Here is a 19,791-nt window from a genome sequence, read left to right on the forward strand (position 1 = left end):
CTCCCTCTCCCCCCTCTCCCCCTCTCCCCCCTCTCCCCCCTCCCCCCTCTCCCCCCTCTCCCCCCTCTCCCCCTCTCTCCCCCTCTCTCCCCCTGTCTCCCCTCTCTCCTCTCCCTCCCTCCCTCCCTCCCCCCCCTCTCTCTCTCTCTCTCTCTCTCTCTCTCTCTCTCTCTCTCATATGGGCCTCTCAGTATCTCTCTCTCTCTCTCACACAGGCCCCTCACTCACTCTCTGTCTCACGGACCCCTCTCCCTCTCACAGACATCCATCTCTCTCTCTCAGACTCCCCCCCCCCTCTCTCTCTCTCTCACAGGGTTAGACCATAAGACATAGGAGCAGAATCAGGCCATTCAGCCCATTGAATCTGCTCCCCCAATCCATCATGGCTGATCCTGGATCCCACTCAACCCCATACACCTGCCTTCTCGCCATATCCTTTGATTCCCTGACTGATCAGGAAACAATCAACTTCCGCCTTAAATATACCCAGGGATCTGGCCTCCACCAGTCTGTAGCAGAGCAGATTCACTACTCTCTGGTGAAAACATTCCTCCTTACCTCTGTTCTAAAGGGTTGCCCCTCAATTTTGAGGCTGTGTTCTCTAGTTCTGGATACCCTCACTATAGGAAACATTCACTACACATCCACCCTATCTAGTCCTTTCAACATTCAGTAAGTTACAATGAAATCCCCACACATTCTTCTAAATTCCAGTGAGTACAGGTGCAAAGCTGCCAAACGCTCCTCATATGTTAAACCCTTCATTCCCTAAATCATCCTTGTGAACTTTCCCTGTACCCTCTCCAATATGGGCCCAAAACTGTTGACAATATGGCCTGACTAGTGTCTTAAAAAGGTTCAGCATCATCTCCTCCTTTTTATATTCTAATTCCTGTTAAAGGAATGTCAAAATTACTTTTGCCTCCTTTACCACGGACTCAACCTGTAAATTAACCTCTGGGAGTCTTGCATGACGATTCCTAAGTCCCTTTGCACCTTTTATCCACCTTGTTCCGAATGCTACACGTATTTAAATACAGCACCTTTAGTCCTGCATTCTACACCCTTTTGAATATTGCCTCAAAACTCTTTGCTCTGTCTACATTTGTACCCAATCACTGGCTGCTTCTTCCTTACATTCATGTTACACCCATCATCTACTTGTAAACCTATTGGCTCATCCTCAGCTCTATCATACTGGTTCCCATCTCCCTGCCATATTAGTTTAAACCACTCCCAACAGCTCTAGCAAACCTGCCGGTGAGGATATTGATAATCTCGGATTCAAGGGCAACCTGTCCCTTTTGGACAGGTCTCACCTGCCCCAGAAGAGGTCCCAATTATCCAGAAGTCTGAATCCCTGCCCCCTGCTCCAGTTCTTCAGCCAGGCATTTATCTGCCACCTCATTCTATTCCTATCCTCACTGTTGCCTGGCACAGGCAGCAATCCTGAGATTACTACCCTCGAGGTTCTGCTTCCTTGTATCCTTCCTAACTCCCTGCATTCTATTTTTAGGACCTCCTCCTTTTTTCTACCTATGTCATTGGTACCAATATATACCACAATTTCTGGCTGCTTACCTTCCCTTCTCAGGATATTGTTGGCACGTTCAGAAACATCACAGACCCTGGCACCCAAGAGACAAACTACCATTCGTGTAGTTGTAGATGTTAGAGGCAAACTAACGTCTTCTCCCCACGCTACTCTCTGCTTTCTATAGCGACCATTCTCTCTGTGATTCCCTTGTCCACCCATCCTTCCCCACTGGTTTCCCTCCTGGCATTTATCCCTGCAAGCACCTCACCTCGATTCAGAGTCCCAAACAGTCCATTCAGGTGTTGTAATATTTCACCTGCAAGTCTTCCGGGATAAACTACTGTGCTCCCAATGCAGTCTCCTCTACTCAGAAAGACCCGACCTAGATTGTAGATGCTGAGTTCCTCCAGCATTTTGCGTGTATGTTATTCTGGATTTCCAGCATCTTTAAAATCTCTTTGTGTTTCTGATGTCTGGTTCTTCGTTAGTAAGGTGCGATGTAAACAGATATCCAGCAACCGTCCTGCGTTTAACCTGGGTAGAGGAGGTGTTGACAGTTCAGCACCGTGAGTGCGGGGACTCGGGGAGGAAACAGCAGTACGTTACTCCAAAGAAAAGAGCTTTAGCAAAAGGAGAGACTTGCACTGGGGGACTTCACTGTACGGCAAGCTTTCTTACACAAAAAAAAACACACAAGAGGAACTCAGCAAGTGAGCCAGCATCTATGTACAAAGTACAAAAGATCAAAGTTCAAAGTAAATTTATTATCAAAGTATCTTGAAACTCTTTTTTACCGGGCGTCTCTGGAGATGTGGCTTGTTAGCCCCTCACTAACAGCTACTGGACTCAGCGGTGAGAAAACCACCTTTCTGAGCTTCTGTACGTCTATGGTCGATAAGACAGGTCCCACCAAACCCAGGGAGTTTGGGATGTCTCACGCACCTGAACCCCAATCTGAGTGAATACTGTGTAAGTGCTGCCAACTTGCAATTACCCGTCAGCAAGAAATAACAGATCGTACGCTGTATACAATTATAAAGAACGCACATTTCCACCCGGCGTTTTCTAGAACTTTCTCCCAATTCTACCAACCTGATTGGATGACACTACGTTCCTAAGCATGAACATCCCAACCCCTTATCTTTAGTTCAAACCCAAGCACGCTAGAAGCAGAATAGACTGCTCTTACCAGAACTGCTAAAATGAAACACCTGCAGCATAACAGTAAAAATCTTAACCAGAGAGTTACACTTATATGTCACCATTATGCAACCCTGAGATTCATTTTCTTGCAGGCATTGACAGTAGAACAAATAAATGCTAAAAAAAATCAATGATTGACAAGCACGTAGACTGACAAACAACCAATGTGAAAAAAGCACAAAGTGTACAATCAATTAATCAATCAATAATTATACTGGGAATGAGTTGTTGAGTCTTTGAAAGTGAGATTGTAGGTTTTGGAATCAGTTCAGTGATGGGGTGAGTGAAGTTATTGCCTCTGGTTCAAGAGCCTGATGGTTGTAGGGTAATAATAGTTCTGAACCTGTATGGGACCTGAGACTCCTGTACCACCTTACCAATGGCAGCAAGAAGAGAGTGGGGGTCCACGATGACGCATACTTAGTGGTGGGGAGAGGGGGGGATCAACCCGAAACATCAACTGTTTACTCCCCTCTGTAGACGCTGCCTGACCTGCTGAATTCCTCCAGCATTTTTGTGCATGTTGCTCTGGGTTTCTAGCATTTGCAGAATATCTTGTGTTTACACTTTTACCATAATTCTGATTTTGTTCATTGTTGTTTCTTCTACCTCCCCATGCCTGCTGAAAAGGCCTCAACTTGGTGAGCAAGAAACCAGATTTCACCATTACCACAGCCAACCTGTGCCCAAAATACACCGAACTATGGGGCACACCACTCTGGGCTGTCCATATACTGGGCCCCTGCACGTTCAGTTTGTCAGTCCTCCATGTTTCTGAGCATGCAAGCCACAACAATTATTCACAGAGCAAAACCCCAAAATGCTTCTTGCAACCGGCCTCATACCCTCCTGCTCAGCTTTCCACCCCACCCCTCACACACTACCACTCCTCATTCCCTCCATCCCCCTCTCCTTTCTCTCATCTCCCTCTCCTCACCGCCTTCCATTTTCTTCCCCCCACCCACTCTATTCCTCTTCTCCCTCTGCCCCTCTTTCCCTTTCCCTTTTCCCCTTGATCCCCCTTCTCCCATTCATCCCCTCCACAACCTCCCCCTTCACTCACACCCTCTCTCCTACCTTACCCCTGTTTCCCCTCACTCCCGCTCACATTCCCTGTCTCTCACTCTGCTGCCCCTCTCTTCTGTCTCTCTCCTGTGACTCTCTACCCCATCTCCCCCCTCTAACCCTGCAATCTCTCCCTCCCTCTCCCCCTCTTTCCTTCCTTCTCTACCCCTTTCCACCTCACCTGTCTCTTCCTCTCCAACTACCTCTCCCCCCTCCCTTTCCCCTTTCTCTCTAGCCTCTCTATCCTCATGCTCCACCCTTCTCTCTCTCATCCACCTACCCCTCCCCCTCTTTCCCACACTCTCACATCCCCTCTCCTGGAACCCTCTCTCTCCCTTCTTTTGACTCCTTCCTTCTCCTCAATCTTTCTCCCTCCTCTCCCCCTCATTCCCCTCCTCTCTCCACCATCTCTCTCTCCCCCCCTCTACCTCTCTCTCCCCATCAATCTCCTCCACTCTCTCCCTCCCTTCTCTTTCCTCTCTCTCTCTCAACCTCACTCTCACCCCTTTCCTCCCTCCATCTCCTTCTCTCTCCCCTTCTTTCCTCCCTCTCTCCTCTCCCCCCTCATTCCCCCCTCAGTCTCTTCCTCTGCTTCCCTCCTCTCTCACCCTTCTCCTCCCACCTCCTCATATCCCTGTGCCCCTTGCATATCCTCTCTTTATCATTCTCTCTTTTATCCCCTCTCACCCACTCTCCCTGTCCTCTCCCCTCTCTCACTTCCCCTCTCTCTCCCACCTCTCACACCACTCACTCTTCTCCCTTTCTCATCTTTCTCCCCCTTCTCTCCCTCTCATTCTCTTCCCACTCTCTTCCTTCTGACTCCCCTCCACTCCTTGACTCTTTGTCCTTCCCCTCTCTATCTCCAGCCTCACCCCACCCCTTTCTCTCCCTCTCTCTCACAGTCTCTCTCTTCCCCTAGCTCTCTCCGCCTCTCATTTCCTCTCCCTCTTTCTCCCCTATCAATCCCTCAGTCCATCTCCTACCATCCTCTCTACCTGCTCTATCCCTCTCTTTCCCCCACTCTCCTCCTCTTTCCACCTCTTTCACCCCCTCCCCATCTCGCTCTACCCCCTCTCCATCTCTCTGCCCTCTCTCTCTCCCCCTTGCATCACTCCCTCTCCCACCTCCCCTCCTCTCACTCCACCTCTCTCTCCTGCTCTCCCCTCTCCACCCGTTCTCTTTCCCTACCTCTGTCCCCAATCTCTCCCGCTCTCTCCTATTTACTCCTCCATCCCCTCTCTCTCCTGCCTCCCACCCCTCCCCCTCTCTTCCCCCCTCACACTCTCACTTCAACCATAAGACATAGGAACAGAATTCAGCCATTCACCCCATTGAGTCTGCTCTGCCATTCCATCATGGCTGATCCCAGATTCCACTCAACCCCATACACCTGTCTTCTCGCCATATCACTTGATCCTTTCCCTATCTCTCTCCCCTCTAGCCCTTCACTGTCCCCTCCCACCCCCTTGCTCTCTTTTCCACTAACTTTCCCCCTCTCCATCCCTCTCTCCCTCACTCATGCTCTCTACCACACTCTCCATTCTTCTCTCTCCCTCCCTCTCTTGCTCTCTATACCCCTCTCTCCCTTCCCCTCTCCCCCTCCCCCATTGCCCCCTCTCTCCACCCCACTCCATCCCCCCTCCAGTTTTCTCTCTCTCCCTCTCGCTTCCACTCTCTCTCCCCTTCCTCTTCACCCTCTTTCCTCTTCACTCCACAACTTCTCCACATCTCTCCCCCTTTCCCTCCCCTCTCCAGCCTTCTCTACCCCTTTCTCCTCACTCCCTCCACCCTCCCTCTTCCACACTTTCCCCCTTCTTCCCCTTTTTTCTCCCCCTCTCCAACTTCCATCTCTCCCTACCCCTCCCTCCTCTCTCCACTCCCCTCCTGCACCCTCTCTCTCTTCTCCTTCTCACCCCCTCTGTCTCCCTCCCTCTCCTATCTCTCAATCCCCACCTCCCTCTAGCTCCACCTCTCACTCCCCCCCTTACTCTCCCTCACTCTCTGCCCTTCTCACTCCTGGCCACCTCTTTCTCCCTTTTCCCTACCCTTTCTCTTTCCCTAACTCTCTGTCCCCCACTCTCTTCCTCTCTCTCTCTCTCTCCCATCTGCTCCTCTCTCTCTTCCCGTGCTTCCCCTCTCTCCTTCGCTCTACCCCTTTCTCTCCCCCCTTGCCTTCTCTCCCCCTTCCTCTCCACCTTCTCTCCTCCCCTCCACTTCTCTCCCCACCTCTCTACCTCTCCACCTTCTATTTCTCTCCCTCACTCTTTCCCCTCTTCCTCTTTACTTCTCTCTCCTCTTCTCCCTGCTCTCTGCTCCTTCCTCTCCTACGTTCTCCCCCTTATCCCCTCTCTCTCACCCCTCTCTCTCCCTCTCCTCTCTCTCTCCCTCTCTCCTTCTATTTTGTTGTCCCTCTCTCTCCTCTCCTTCTCGCCCTCTTCCTCCTTTTCTCTTTCCCTCTGTCCCCATTCTCTTCCCTCTCTCTTCTCCATTTCCCCATTCTCTCCCCTTCTCCCCTCCTCTCTCACCCACCTCTCCCTGACCTTTCCCTCCATACTTCCCCTCCCTGCACCCCTACCCCTTCACCTCTCCTCCCTCCCATCTCCCCTCACTACCCACCCTGCTAATCCTCCCTCTCCTCTTCCTCTCCCTCTTTCTCCTCTCTTCCCCATCTCTCTCTCTCGCCTCTGTTGTCAGATGTCTCACTCTCCTTGTGTTTGCGCTCTCCCCAGGGTTACTTCGGAGACCCCTGGAATGTTTTTGACTTCCTGATTGTTATTGGGAGCATCATTGATGTCATCCTCAGTGAAGTAGACGTAAGTACAAGGTCTGCCCCACACGCACGTAATAGTGTACTTGTGTGTGTGTGTGTGTGTGTGTGTGTGTGTGTTACACACCACTATTGTGTGCCTATGTCTGTGTTACCCTGTGCTGCAATGAACCTGTGTATCTGTGTGTGCATCTGTCTGTATGCGATCTGCACTGGTGGCTTCCTGTGTGTGTTACATCGTACTGGTGTGTGCGTGTGTAACTGTGTGTGTGTTACACTGTACTGTTGTGTGTTTGTGTAACTGTGTGTGTGTTACACTGTACTGGTGTGTGTCTCTGTAACTGTGCATCTGTCTGTGTGTGTTACTTTGTGCTGCAGTGTTCCTGCCACACTGCCTGTTACTCTGGGATGTCTCCTTGCCTGCCCTGCCTTGCCTTCAGGTGATATTTTGATCAGACAGTCATGGGCACAGTTTGCACTCGGTGATCACTGATTTTCCACTGTCCACACCCTGGGGACTGGAACTAGTATCAATAACAGGTACTCACTGGTCCCTGTTGGGGTGACTGCAGGGCCAGAACCATTTACCTGTCTGACATTCACCGGATCACATCACCATGCACGTAGACACGTAGAGCAGCTAGTGATGAGTGCAGTTTGCAACACAGGTTCATTTTTGTCGTATTGACCAAGGGACAGTGAAAAGCTTGTCTTGCATACTATTCATACAGATCAGATCATTAAACAGCGCATTGAGCTAAAATCACAACTTTGCAGAATAAAGTGTAAAAGCATTGCAGGTAGACAATAAAATGCAAGGTCATAACAGAGTAGGATGTGAGGCCTGGACTTGATCTTATTGTATAAAAGGTCCAAAAAGAAACTGATCACAGTGGGCTAGAAGCTGTCCTCGAGCCTGGTGGTACATGCTTTCAGCTCTTTGTATCTTCTCTCCAATGGGAGCGGGGAGATGAGAGAATCTCTGGGGTGGATGGAATCTGAACTGTGATTATGGTGACATCCTTTGTCCCAGGGAGTGTAATGGGAAAATTGGAGTTGTGTCATTATCTTATGGATGGTATAGAAGATTCAGTGAGCCTGGTTTCCAGCTCTATCTTTCTCTATCCTTTACTCCATTTTTGCATAGATCCCTCCTTTCTGTCCCCCCTCTCACCCACTCTCTGCCCCCTCCACCTCCCTCTTTTCCCCTCCCTCTCTGCCCCCTCCACCTCTCTCCCCCTTTTCACTTTCCCCCCACCACCATTTCCCAAACTGTCATTCTCTCTTTGTTCCTTGCCTCTCCTCCCTTACACAATGACAAGGTCTCATCTATCTCCCTCACCAATTCCCTCTGTTCAGTTCTTTGTTCCCCTTGCTCCTTGCATCCTTCCCCCTTTTGGTCAACTTTTCCTACTCCCTCTCTTCACCAAACCCTCCCTCACCCGCCTCTGTCCACTCACCCACCGGCAAATGGAGTTTAATGAGGAAGTAGGCGGTTAGAAATCCAAGTTAGAAGTCCAAATTGGGGGATGCTGGAGGTGGTAAGAGTGTAGGGGATAAAGGTTTCATTGTGTGTGAATGGCCTATGGAATCAAATTTTACACACGTTCTCCCATACCTTTTTATGGCAGTTTTTTCAAGATAGCAATAATTTTTTAAAATGTTTCACAGTATTCATTCATGACGATACAGAATACATTGCCGAATCAGAATCGGATTGTATGTTGTGAAATTTGATGCTTTACGACAGCAGTGCAGTGTAATCTATAAACAGTGCAGCTACCCACTCAGTGACCACTCTGCCGAATAAAGTGTCTATTCATTGTTTCTGCTGCTGTAGCCCATCCATTTCAATGTTCAATGTGTTGTGCTCTTCTGCCATTCTCCTTTGGCCACGGAACTGTTGCTCACTGAATTTTTGTTTGTTTTTCACACCAGTCTCTGTAAGCCGTAGAGACTGTTGTGTCAAAATCTCAGGAGATCAATTTCTGAGATACTCAAATCACCCCATCTGGCACCAGCAATCTTTGCATGGTGAAAGTCACTTGTATCATATTTTTTCCCCATTCTGATGCTTGGTCTGAGCAAGAACTGAATTTCTTGACCATGACTGCATGCTTTTGTGCATTGAGTTACTTCCACATGATTGGCTGACTCGATGTTTGTATTAACCAGCAGGTGTACCTAATAAAGTTGCCCCTGCATCAATGAAAATAAATAAATAGTGCAAAAATATAGAGGTGGTGCTCATGGGTTTGTGGACTGTTCAGACCTAAAATGCTAAGTGTGGGCCTTCAGGCTCTTGTACCTCCTCTCTGACAGTAGAAATGATAAGAGGGCACGTCCTGGGTGATGCTGCCATTTTGAGGATCACCTTTTGAAGATGTTCTGTTTGCCGAGGAGGTCAGTACCCATGATGGAGCTGGCTGAGATTACACCTCTCTGTAGCTTTTCTGATCTTGTGCAGTGGCCCCTCTAGACCAGTTGATGACTCATCCAGTTAGATAGAATGCTTTCCATGGTACACCTACAGAAGTTTGCTAGAGTCCTTGATGACATACCTGTAGGTATTTATAGAGAAAAGAAATAAGCCTTTAAAAGCTCAGGCTGTGGAAACAGGCACAGAAGGAGAATTGAGGCCTGAGGCAGGCTTGTGGGGCCAGGCAGCATTCTCCTGCTCTTACTTGCTTGTGGTCTTGCTGACATCCTCCTCTCTGAATTTCCTCTGTTTCTTCCTCTTTTCTCCTCCTCTCCCTCTGTCCCTTGCCTCTTGTACTTTACCCTACTATTGCTGTCATGCCTTCTGTACTGCATTTTCTCTAACTCTCGTTCTCACAGTCTGTTTATTTCTCTCTCTCTCTCTCTCTCTCTACCTGTCTGTCAGTCTCTCCCACTGTCTCTCTCTGTTTCTGTCTGTCTGCCCGGCTCCCTCTTTCTCCCTGTCTGTCTGACTCTCTCTCTCCCTGTCTGTCTGACTCTCTCTCTGTCTTTGTCTGTCTGTCTCTTTCTTTCTCTGTCACTGTCTCTATCTGTCTGTCAGTCTCTCCCTCTCACTCTCCCTCTTTCTCACACTCTCTCTCACTCACTTCCACACTTCCTCTTTTCCCCTCTCCCCCCCGTGCTTTTCTTACATTGTCCATTTCTCTTCCCCTTGACCACTCTCTGTCTGTGCTGTGTTCCCTTCCCCTCTTTACCTTGTTGCTCTCACCCCTATCACTCTCCTCTCTGTCTCTTGCCCCCTGCCACTCTCTAACTGTTCTCACCTTTCCCCACTCCTGACTCCCCCCTCGCCACTCCCTGACATGCTGGCTGCTCACTTCTCCGTTTCTCCGACAGATAGCTCTTGCCTCCAGCGGGGGTCTCTACTGCCTGAGTTCTGGATGCGGATCCAGTGTAAATATCTGGCAGCATGCGGGCTTGGCTGTGTGTTGTGCTGTGTTTCCAAGTGTGCTTCTGTGTGGTATGTGGAATTCACCATGGAAGTTGGAATAATCAGCTACCCTCTCAGGTTCCAACACTCAAAGAAGCAAAGAAGTCTGTCCTGATGTCCCATTATTGGGATTTGGGCTAGATCCTGGTAGTGGGCTAATCCATGGGGTCTGATCTGAATGGGGCCTTCTAATGGGATCCCAGTCCACACAATGCATCCCAATAATGGGACGTCCTGTGGGGTATCAATTCCATAAATGATCCCGATAATGGGACATCCCGTGGTATCCCGATCCCATGATGGATTCCAATAATGGGACATCCTATAGTATCACGATCCCATGATGGATTCCAATAATGGGACATCCTATAGTATCACGATCCCATAATGGATTCCAATAATGGGACATCCTATGGTATCACGATCCCATAATGGATTCCAATAATGGGACATCCTGTGGTATCATGATCCCATAATGGATTCCAATAATGGGACATCCTATGGTATCACGATCTCATAGTGGATTCCAATATTGGGACGTCCTGTGGGCATCTGGACCCAGTCTCTGATTCTAATTATCAAGAGAATCTGCAGCTGCTGAAAATCCAAAGCAACGCCTACAAAATGCTGGAGGTCAAGCAGCATCTTTGGAAAGGAATAAACAGTTGCCATTTTGGATCAGACCCTTCATATCCTTCCTGTTTCCCCATAAGTCCTAGATGGAGTGGATGTGGAGAGGATGTTTTCTATACTGGGTGAATCTAGGACCAGAGAGCTCAGAATATAAGAACGTCCCTTTAGAACAGAGATGAGGAGGAATTTCTTTAGCCAGAGGGTGGCAAATCTGTAGAATTCATTGCCACAGGTGGCTATGGAGGCCAATTCACTGGCAGATTTAAAGTAGAGGTTGATAGGTTCTTGATCAGTCAGTGTGTCAATGGCTATGGGGAGAAAGCAGGAGAATGGGTTTGAGAGGGAAGACAAATCAGCCATGATAGAATGGCAAATAGCCTAATTCTCCAATGTCTTATGGTTTTACAGGTGCAGAGTACCATCATACTGTACCCAGACACCCCACTCTCATCTCCTCACTTTGCTTCTTTGAGGTGTATGGACACGTAACCAACTCATTGTAGATGGAAGTAGATCTGTTAACACTGGTTGTCTCACAGATGATTAAACACTTACTGATGTTGAACCCCAACCTATGTTGATGGAAGAATTACTGGTCCTCTATATTAACCTTGTGAGGAATTACCTTCTGGGTCTCCCTTTACCACAACCACCCCCTCCTTCTCTCACACTAACTCCTTCCAGTTGTGCTGTTCCCTCTTGTGAAGGGATCTCTTTCCCTAATACCACATCAAACACGCATGATGTTTGGTCCATTTGGATTCTGGTCAGCAGTGCTGAGTGCTGCTGGTGTTCCTCAGCACTGCAAAGCTGGAAACAGGGGCCTAGGTCCAGCCATTTCCGTCTCTGCCCACTACAGTGCTGACACACCAAAGAACAGGCTTGAACGTAAAGTCCGTGAAATAGATACTGTCCTGAAGAAGAAGATTTTACATTTTATCTTCAAATGGAAGAGCCATGGAGGATTATAAGAACATGGAAGAGAGATACAAGAGATTCTGCAGATGCTGGAAATCCAAAGCAACACACACAAAATGCTAGAGGTCCTCAGCAGTTCGGGCAGCATCTATGGAAATGAATAAACAGTCGATGTTTTGGGCTGAGACCCTTCATCAGGACTGGAAAGGAAAGGACAAGGTGCCAGAGTAAGAAGGTGGGGGGAAAAGGAAGGAGGACAAGCTAGAATGTGATTGGTGTGACCAGGTAGGTGATGTAATTAGAAGCTGGGAGGTGATAGGTGGAAAAGCTAAAGGGCTGGAGAAGAAGGAATCTGATAGGAGAGGAGAGTGGACAATGTGAGAAAGAGAAGAAAGAGGGACACAACGTGAGGAGAAAAGGCCAGAGTGGGGAATAGAAGAAAAGGGAAGGGGAATGAAAAAAATTGCCAGAAGGAGAAATCCATATTCATGGACACAGAGCATTGAACTGTACAGTACAGGCCCTTCACCTTCAGCTCAAAATATGGTGTCAACCTTTTAACCAGCATTGTATATAACCATATAACAATTACAGCATGGAAACAGGCCATCTCGGCCCTTCTAGTCCGTACCAAACTCTTACCCTATCCTAGTCCCACTGACCTGCACTCAGACCATAACCCTCCATTCCTTTCCTGTCCAATTTAACTTTAAGCGACAACATAGAACCTGCCTCAACCACTTCTGCTGGAAGCTCATTCCACACAGCTACCACTCTCTGAGTAAAGAAGTTCCCCCTCATTTTACCCCTAAACTTTTGTCCTTTAATTCACAACCCATGTCCTCTTATTTGAATCTTCTCCACTCTCAATGGAAAAAGCCTATCCATGTCAACTCTATCAGTCCCCCTCATAATTTTAAACACCTCTATCAAGTCTCCCCTCAACCTTTGTCCCCCCTCATTCCTGTGTCCATGAATATGGATTTCTCCTTCTGGCAATTTTTTACGCTGCAAAGAATAAAGTCCTAACTTGTTCAACCTTTCTCTGTAACTTAGGAGATGAAACCCAGGCAACATTTTAGTAAACCTCCTCTGTACTCTCAATTTTATTGACATCTTTCCTATAATTCGGTGACCAGAACTGTACACAATACTTCAGATTTGGCCTTACCAATGCCTTATACAAATTCAACATTACATCCCAACTCCTATACTCAATGCTCTGATTAATAAAGGACAGCAAACCAATAGCTTTCTTCACCACCCTATCCACATGAGATTCCACCTTCAGGGAACTATGCACCATTATTCCTAGATCCCCCTGTTCTACTGCATTCTTCAATGCCCTACCATTTACCATGTATGTCCTATTTTGATTAGTTCTACCAAAATGTAGCACTTCAACATTTTTCAGCATTAAACTCCATCTGCCATCTTTCAGCCCACTCTTCTAACTGTCCTAAATCTCTCTGCAAGTTTTGAAAACCTACCTCATCATCCACAACACCACCTATCTTAATATCATCTGCGTACTTACTTATCCAATTTACCACCCCATCATCCAGATCATTAAAATATGTGACAAACAACATTGGACCCAGTACAGATCCCTGAGGCACACCGCTACACACCATCCTCCAATCTGACACACAGTTATCCACCACTACCCTCTGGCGTCTCCCATCTAGCCACTGCTGAATCCATTTTACTACTTCGATAGTAATGCCTAACGATTGAACCTTCCTAACTAACCTTCCGTGTGGAACCTTGTCAAAGGCCTTACTGAAGTCCATATAGACAACATCCACCGCTTTACCCTCGTCAACTTTCTTAGTAACCTCATCAAAAAATTTAATAAGATTTGTCAAACATGACCTTCCACACACAAATCCATGTTGACTGTTCCTAATCAGACCCTTTCTATCCAGAAAATTATATATAGCATCTCTAAGAATACTTTCCATCAATTTACCCACCACTGACGTCAAACTCACAGGCTGATAATTGCTAGGTTTACCCTTAGAACCCTTTTTAAACAATGGAACCACATGAGCAATACACCAATCCTCTGGCACCATTCCCGTTTCTAATGACATTTGAAATAATTCTGCTAGAGCCCCTGCTATTTCTACACTAACTTCCCTCAAAGTCCTAGGGAATATCTTGTCCGGACCTGGAGACTTATCCACTTTTATATTCCTTAAAAGTGCCAGTACTTCCTCTTCTTTAATTGTCATACTTTCCATAACTACCCTACTTGTTTCCTTTACCTTACACAATTCAATATCCTTCTCCTTAATGAATACCGAAGAAAAGAAATTGTTCAAAATCTCCCCCATCTCTTTTGGCTCCGCACACAGCCGCCCACTCTGATTCTCTAAGGGACCAATTTTATCCCTCACTATCCTTTTGCCACTAACATAACTGTAGAAATCCTTTGGATTTATTTTCACCTTACTTGCCAAAGCAGCCTCGTATCTTAGCTTTTCTAATTTCTTTCATAAGATTCTTTTTACATTCTTTATATTCCTCGAGTACCTCATTAACTCCAAGCTGCCTATATTTATTGAAGATCCCTCTCTTTTTCTGAACCAGGTTTCTAATGTATCTCTCAAACTTTTAACCTTTCCTTTCAACCTAACATAAAGATTCTGAACGCTCAAAATGTCACCTTTAAATGACCTCCATTTCTCTGTTACATCCTTTCCATAAAACAAATTTTTCCAATCCACTCCTTCTAAATCCTTTTGCATCTCCTCAAAGTTAGCCTTTCTTCAATCAAAAATCTCAATCCTAGGTCCAGTCCTATCGTTCTCCATAATTACACTGAAACTAATTGTATTGTGATCACTGGACCTGAAGTGCTCCCCAACAAATACCTCTGTTACCTGCTCTGTCTCATTCCCTAACAGGAGATGGAACACTGCCCTTTCTCTAGTTGGTACCGCTATGTATTGCTTCAAAAAACTATCCTGCACACATTTTACAAACTCCAAACCATCCAGCCCTTTTACAGAATGGGCTTCCCAGTCTATGTGTGGAAAATTAAAATCATTGAGAACATTTAAAGTGGAGGTTGATGGGTTCTTAATTAGTCAGGGTGTCAAAGATTATGTTGAGAAGGCAAGAGAGTGGGGTTGAGAGGGATAATAAATCAGACAACAAATCTGTCATGATAGAATGGCGAAGCAGACTAGATGGGCCTAATTATGCTCCTATTTCTTATGGGACCACCCCTGCAGAACAAACACAGGTGCCCTGCAAAGAAGAAACCCAATCTGCATTTCATTTCTCCAAATTTCCAGAGTTAATGTTAAGGAGTTGAAAATGAATGGAACTAAAGGTCTGTGTGGTGGGACAAAGACCGAGGTCAGAACTGGGGTATTGGCAGGGGGTTCCAATAATGGGAAGGGTTTTACCTGTGATGGACTGGCCATATCCACTACATTTTCTAGGCTTTTCTATTTAAGAGCATTGGTGTTTCCATACCAGGCTGTGATGCAATCAGTCAATATACTCTCCACCACACATCTCTAGAAGTTTGTCAAAGTTTTAGACGTCATGCCAAATCTTCACAAACTTCTAAGGAAATAGAGGCACTGCAGTGCTTTCTTCATAGCACTTGCGCTTTGGGCCCAGGACAGACCATCTGAAATGATAACAACCAAGGAATTTGAAGTTGCTGACCCTCTCCATCTCTTATCCCCTGATGACGACTGGCTTATGGACTTCTGGTTTCCTCCTCCTGAAGTCAATAATTATCTTCCTTGCCTTGCTGACATTGGATGAGAGGCTGTTGTTGTGGCACCACTTAGGCAGATTTTCAATCTCACGCCAATATGCTGATTTGTCACCACCTTTGATTCAGTCTATGACAATGGTGTGGTCAGTTAACATGAAAATGTGCTGAGCCTCACAGTCATAAGTGTAAAGTGAGTAGAGCAGGGGGCTAAGCACACAGCTTAGTGGTGCGCCTGTGCTGATGGAGATCATGGAGGAGATGTTGTTGCCAATCTGAACAGTCTGGAGTCTACAAGTGAGGAAATTGCTGATCCAATTACAAAGGAAGTACAAAGACCAAGGTATTGAAGCTTATTGATTAGCTTTGAGCGATGATAGTGATGAATGCCAAGCTATAGTCGACAAAGAGCATTCTGATGTACACAACTTTGCTGTCCAGATGTTCCAGGGTTTAGTGAAGAGCCAGTGAGATGGCATCTGCTACGAACCTGTTATGCTGGTAGGCAAATTGGAGTGGATCCAAGTTGCCTCTCAGGCAGGAGTTGATACATTTCATCACCAGCCTGTCAAGACACTACGTTACTGTGGATTTAAGTGCTACTGAATGAAAGTCATCGAGGCAGGTTACCACATTTTTCATAGGCCTACAAATGAAGCCTGCTGGAAGCAGTTGGGTACCTCTGACTGCCAAAGCGAGAGGTTAAAGGTATCGGTGAACATACTGTTGATCAGCATAGGACTCTAGTACTCAGCCAAGTACCCCAACTAAGCCAAGTGGTGGGTTCACCATCGCGAAGGATGCTCTTGTGTCAGCCTCAGAAACTGAAATCATAGAGTCATCAGGGGCAGTGGGAGTTTGTGAAGGTTCCTCTGTGTTTTGATTGTCAAAGTGAGTGTAGATGGCATTGAGCTCATCCCGAAGTGAAGCCCTGTAATCATCAGTGTCGATTGGTTTCATGTATTGTCATTCAACCATACACATTTATATAGCCAATAAAACAATGTTGCTCTGGACCAAGATGCGTACATATACGCATACGCACATGTACGTGCACACATGCGTGCATACTCACACTCACGCACCTACACACATTCACTCAATCACACACACTCACTACACGCACACATACATGCACACTTACACAATTCATATATACACACACACACACACACACACATACATAAATTAACGAATAATAATCTGCATTTATGAAACAAGTTATAAAGTAAACAGTATGTGATGAGAACTAGGTGATTGGCAGGGTGTTCAATGGTCTTAATGCCCTGGAGAAAGAAGCTGTTTCCCATCCCAGCAGTCCTTATCTTAATGCTATGGTACCTCCTGCCTGTTGGCTGGCAGTCCAAGAAATGTTTTTGATCATTGACATGCTAAGGATTCTGTGTATACAGCACCCCTGATAAGTATGTTTTGAATGGAAGAGAGACCAATCTAGGCCAATCCACTGTGTCTTCGTCACTACTTGTTGGAGCTGCCTACTAACCTTTCGTGATTAATGTGCTCAAACTCTGAGATCTCTCTGAACTTCACTCACTGACAGTATCTCAACTCTGAGATCATTTGAGCTTCACTCACTGGCGGTATCTCAAACTCAGTGATCTCTGAACTTTACTCATTGATAACATCTCAAACTCTGAGATCTCTCTACTTCACTCACTGACAGTACAGGTGTCCCCTGCTTTTTGAACGTTTACTTTACGAAACCTCACTGTTACGAAAGACCTACATTAGTACCTGTTTTCGCTAACAGAAGGTGTTTTCACTGTTACAAAGAAAAGCAGTGCACGGGGAGAAGCAGCGCGCACCCCAAGCAGCCGCTCTCCCCCAGATTCGGAACGGCATTCTCGCTGGTATTGCTTTAGCACATGCCTGTGAGCAGCCGTTTGCAAGATGTTGGAAAAGCCTAAAAGAGCTCGTAAGGGTGTTACACTTAGCGTAAAACTAGACATAATTAAGCGTTTCGATCGTGGTGAACGAGGTAAGGACAAAGTGAGTTTGGCTTGTGGAAGTTGACGAAGATGATGTTGAAGAGGTTTTGGCATCCCATGACCAAGAACTGATAGATGAAGAGCTGATGCAATTGGAAGGGGAAAGGATAACAATCAAAACCGAATTCAGTAGCGAAAGTGAAGTCGTCCAGGAACTGTACATGAGGCGACTGCGTGAGATTTTCGCTTTAATGATAAAGTAGGACTTTAATTTTGAAAGGGCACATAGGTTTAGGGGATATTTGCAGGATGGTTTGAGTGCTTACAAAGAACTGTATGATCTAAAAATGCACGAGGCTCAGCATTCAGGCAAGCCTTCCACATCAGCCACAGCAGACAATGAACCTCGATATCAAGGCAGGCAGACATAGAAGATGATGACCTACCTGCCCTGATGGAAACAGATGACGATGAGATGACACCTCAGTATCCCACCACCCCAACCCCCAGGCTGCGGACAGATAACAATTCGCGGAAAATGCAGTGGTAGCTGGGAGGCACACAGCAAATCTTTAAGAAAAAAGCTGAAATAAACAAGCTAATTAATTAGGTGCCACTCGGCACGTACATGTCAGCCCAGATCAGAGGTGATTGCCGATTGCGTCGCCTCTGATCTGGGCCGACAATTACATGCCAGGTGGCACCTAATCAATTAGCTTGTTTATTTCGGCTTTTTTCTTAAAGATGTGCTTTGTGCCTGCATTCTCCGCGAATCGGTATCGGTCGGCGGCCTGGAGGGTGGGGGCCACTGCACCACCCAAACTCCGATGACTCAGTCTAACACACCATCGTCAGTGTGCTCAGCAAGCTGTGTTCCCAATCCCCGTAAGTGATACTACACTGTACATTATTTCTACTTTATATAGGCTGTGTATTTTTATGTGTTATTTGGTATGATTTGGCAGCTTCATAGCTTAAAGGTTACTGGAGAGAGTGTTTCTGCCGAGAGCACTTGCGTGAGATTTTCGCTGCGGAGAACAGTGCCGGCAATGATTGTGGAAAAGTATTTCTACTTTATATAGGCTGTGTATTTATCATATCATTCCTGCTTTTACTATATGTTACTGTTATTTTAGGTTTTATGTGTTATTTGGCATGATTTGGTAGGTTATTTTTGGGTCTGCGAACGCTCACAAAATTTTCCCATATAAATAAATGGTAATTGCTTCTTCGCTTTACAACATTCCGGCTTATGAATGCTCTACCTTCGGATGGCGGGGGAAACCTGTATCTCAAACTACGCGATCTCTCCAATCTTCACTTACTGATATCTCAAACTGAGATCTCTCTGAACTTCACTCACTGACAGTATCTCAAGCTCCGCGATCTCTCCGAATTTCACTCACTGACAGTATCTTAAACTACACAGTCTCTCCAATCTTCACTTACTGATATCTCAGACTCTGAGATCTCTCTGAACTTCACTCATTGGCAGTATCTCTCCACTTTGAAGTCATCCAACTCTCGATTCCTTTTGCCGACATGCATGATGTCATAGTTCCCTGCATTTATCTCCATTTGCAATGTTTTTATCCTGTCATTCAAGTCTATTTACGTCGCATTTAAATGGTTTAATATCCTATATTATAATGGTGAATACCCCTCATTGGCAGTAATACATTTTGGGATGTCCTGATGTCATGCAAGTCTGTTTCAAAATGTAGTTCTTTTTTGTGGTCTCCTGCCTATTCCATTTCCCTCCACATACCTTCTAACTATCTCCTTCTCCTCAGCCTCACTGACTCCCTGCTCCATCCTCGCATCTGGTCGCCACTGTGTTCAGTGCCCCCTCCAGCACATGTAATCGATTCTTTTTTCTCTTTTCCCGGATGGTTGCCAGGATTCCGAGGACACCTCCCGCATCTCCATCTCTTTCTTCCGCTTGTTCCGCGTGATGCGGCTGGTCAAGCTGCTGAGCCGAGGAGAGGGTGTGCGAACTCTGCTGTGGACATTCATCAAGTCCTTCCAGGTAAGACAAGCCTGGAAATGTGGGCACAGGGAAGATAGCATGGGGACAGGGAAAAGGCAGTTAGTTGCAGATGTGATGAGAATACACATAAAATTAAGATGTTTGCTGGCCTGGGTTAGCATCAGTGGCATCAGCAAGTGGTCTGCCACCTGCCCTCAGGGGAAGGAGAGATAAGGAACAATGGAGCAGCGTCTAGAGATGTGTAATGAAGGGACGGGGGAGAGAGAGCTGTCTGGAGCGGCTTCCTCTTTGAACCCTGAACTGTTTGAAGTGATGGACTGTTTGAAGGCGATACCCCAGCAGGGGGATAAAAAGGGACAGGTTCGCTAAGGCAGCACACACACGACACCCGAGGTAACGAGACCCTGGAAGCGGTACGCCTCTCACGAGTCGGTGAGAAGTACCAGACAACGGCCAGGATGGAAAGGTACGATCAGCAGGAACCCAGTGTGTGTCCGCCCTTGCCTGGGTGCCGGGTTCACTGCAGAGGATCGACCACATCTGGAGGAGGGGTCACAGTC

At 46.6% G+C, this 19,791-nt stretch overlaps 1 protein-coding gene across 2 annotated transcripts in view; it reads left to right on the top strand.

Annotated features, from left to right (window-relative positions):
* Positions 1 to 19,791, top strand: part of cacna1sa (calcium channel, voltage-dependent, L type, alpha 1S subunit, a) — a 469,610-nt gene that overhangs the window by 265,907 nt on the left and 183,912 nt on the right. The window contains exons 28-30 of one of the 2 annotated variants that reach the window (XM_063065671.1): positions 6,535 to 6,618; positions 9,909 to 9,965; positions 19,142 to 19,270. In XM_063065671.1, coding sequence (XP_062921741.1) covers positions 6,535 to 6,618; positions 9,909 to 9,965; positions 19,142 to 19,270 — 270 coding nt within the window. The remainder of the gene's footprint in view (positions 1 to 6,534; positions 6,619 to 9,908; positions 9,966 to 19,141; positions 19,271 to 19,791) is intronic. The other variant, XM_063065672.1, reaches the window with a different exon arrangement.

This window comes from Mobula hypostoma, chromosome 13 (genome assembly GCF_963921235.1).
Source record: "Mobula hypostoma chromosome 13, sMobHyp1.1, whole genome shotgun sequence".
Lineage (NCBI taxonomy): Eukaryota > Metazoa > Chordata > Chondrichthyes > Myliobatiformes > Myliobatidae > Mobula > Mobula hypostoma.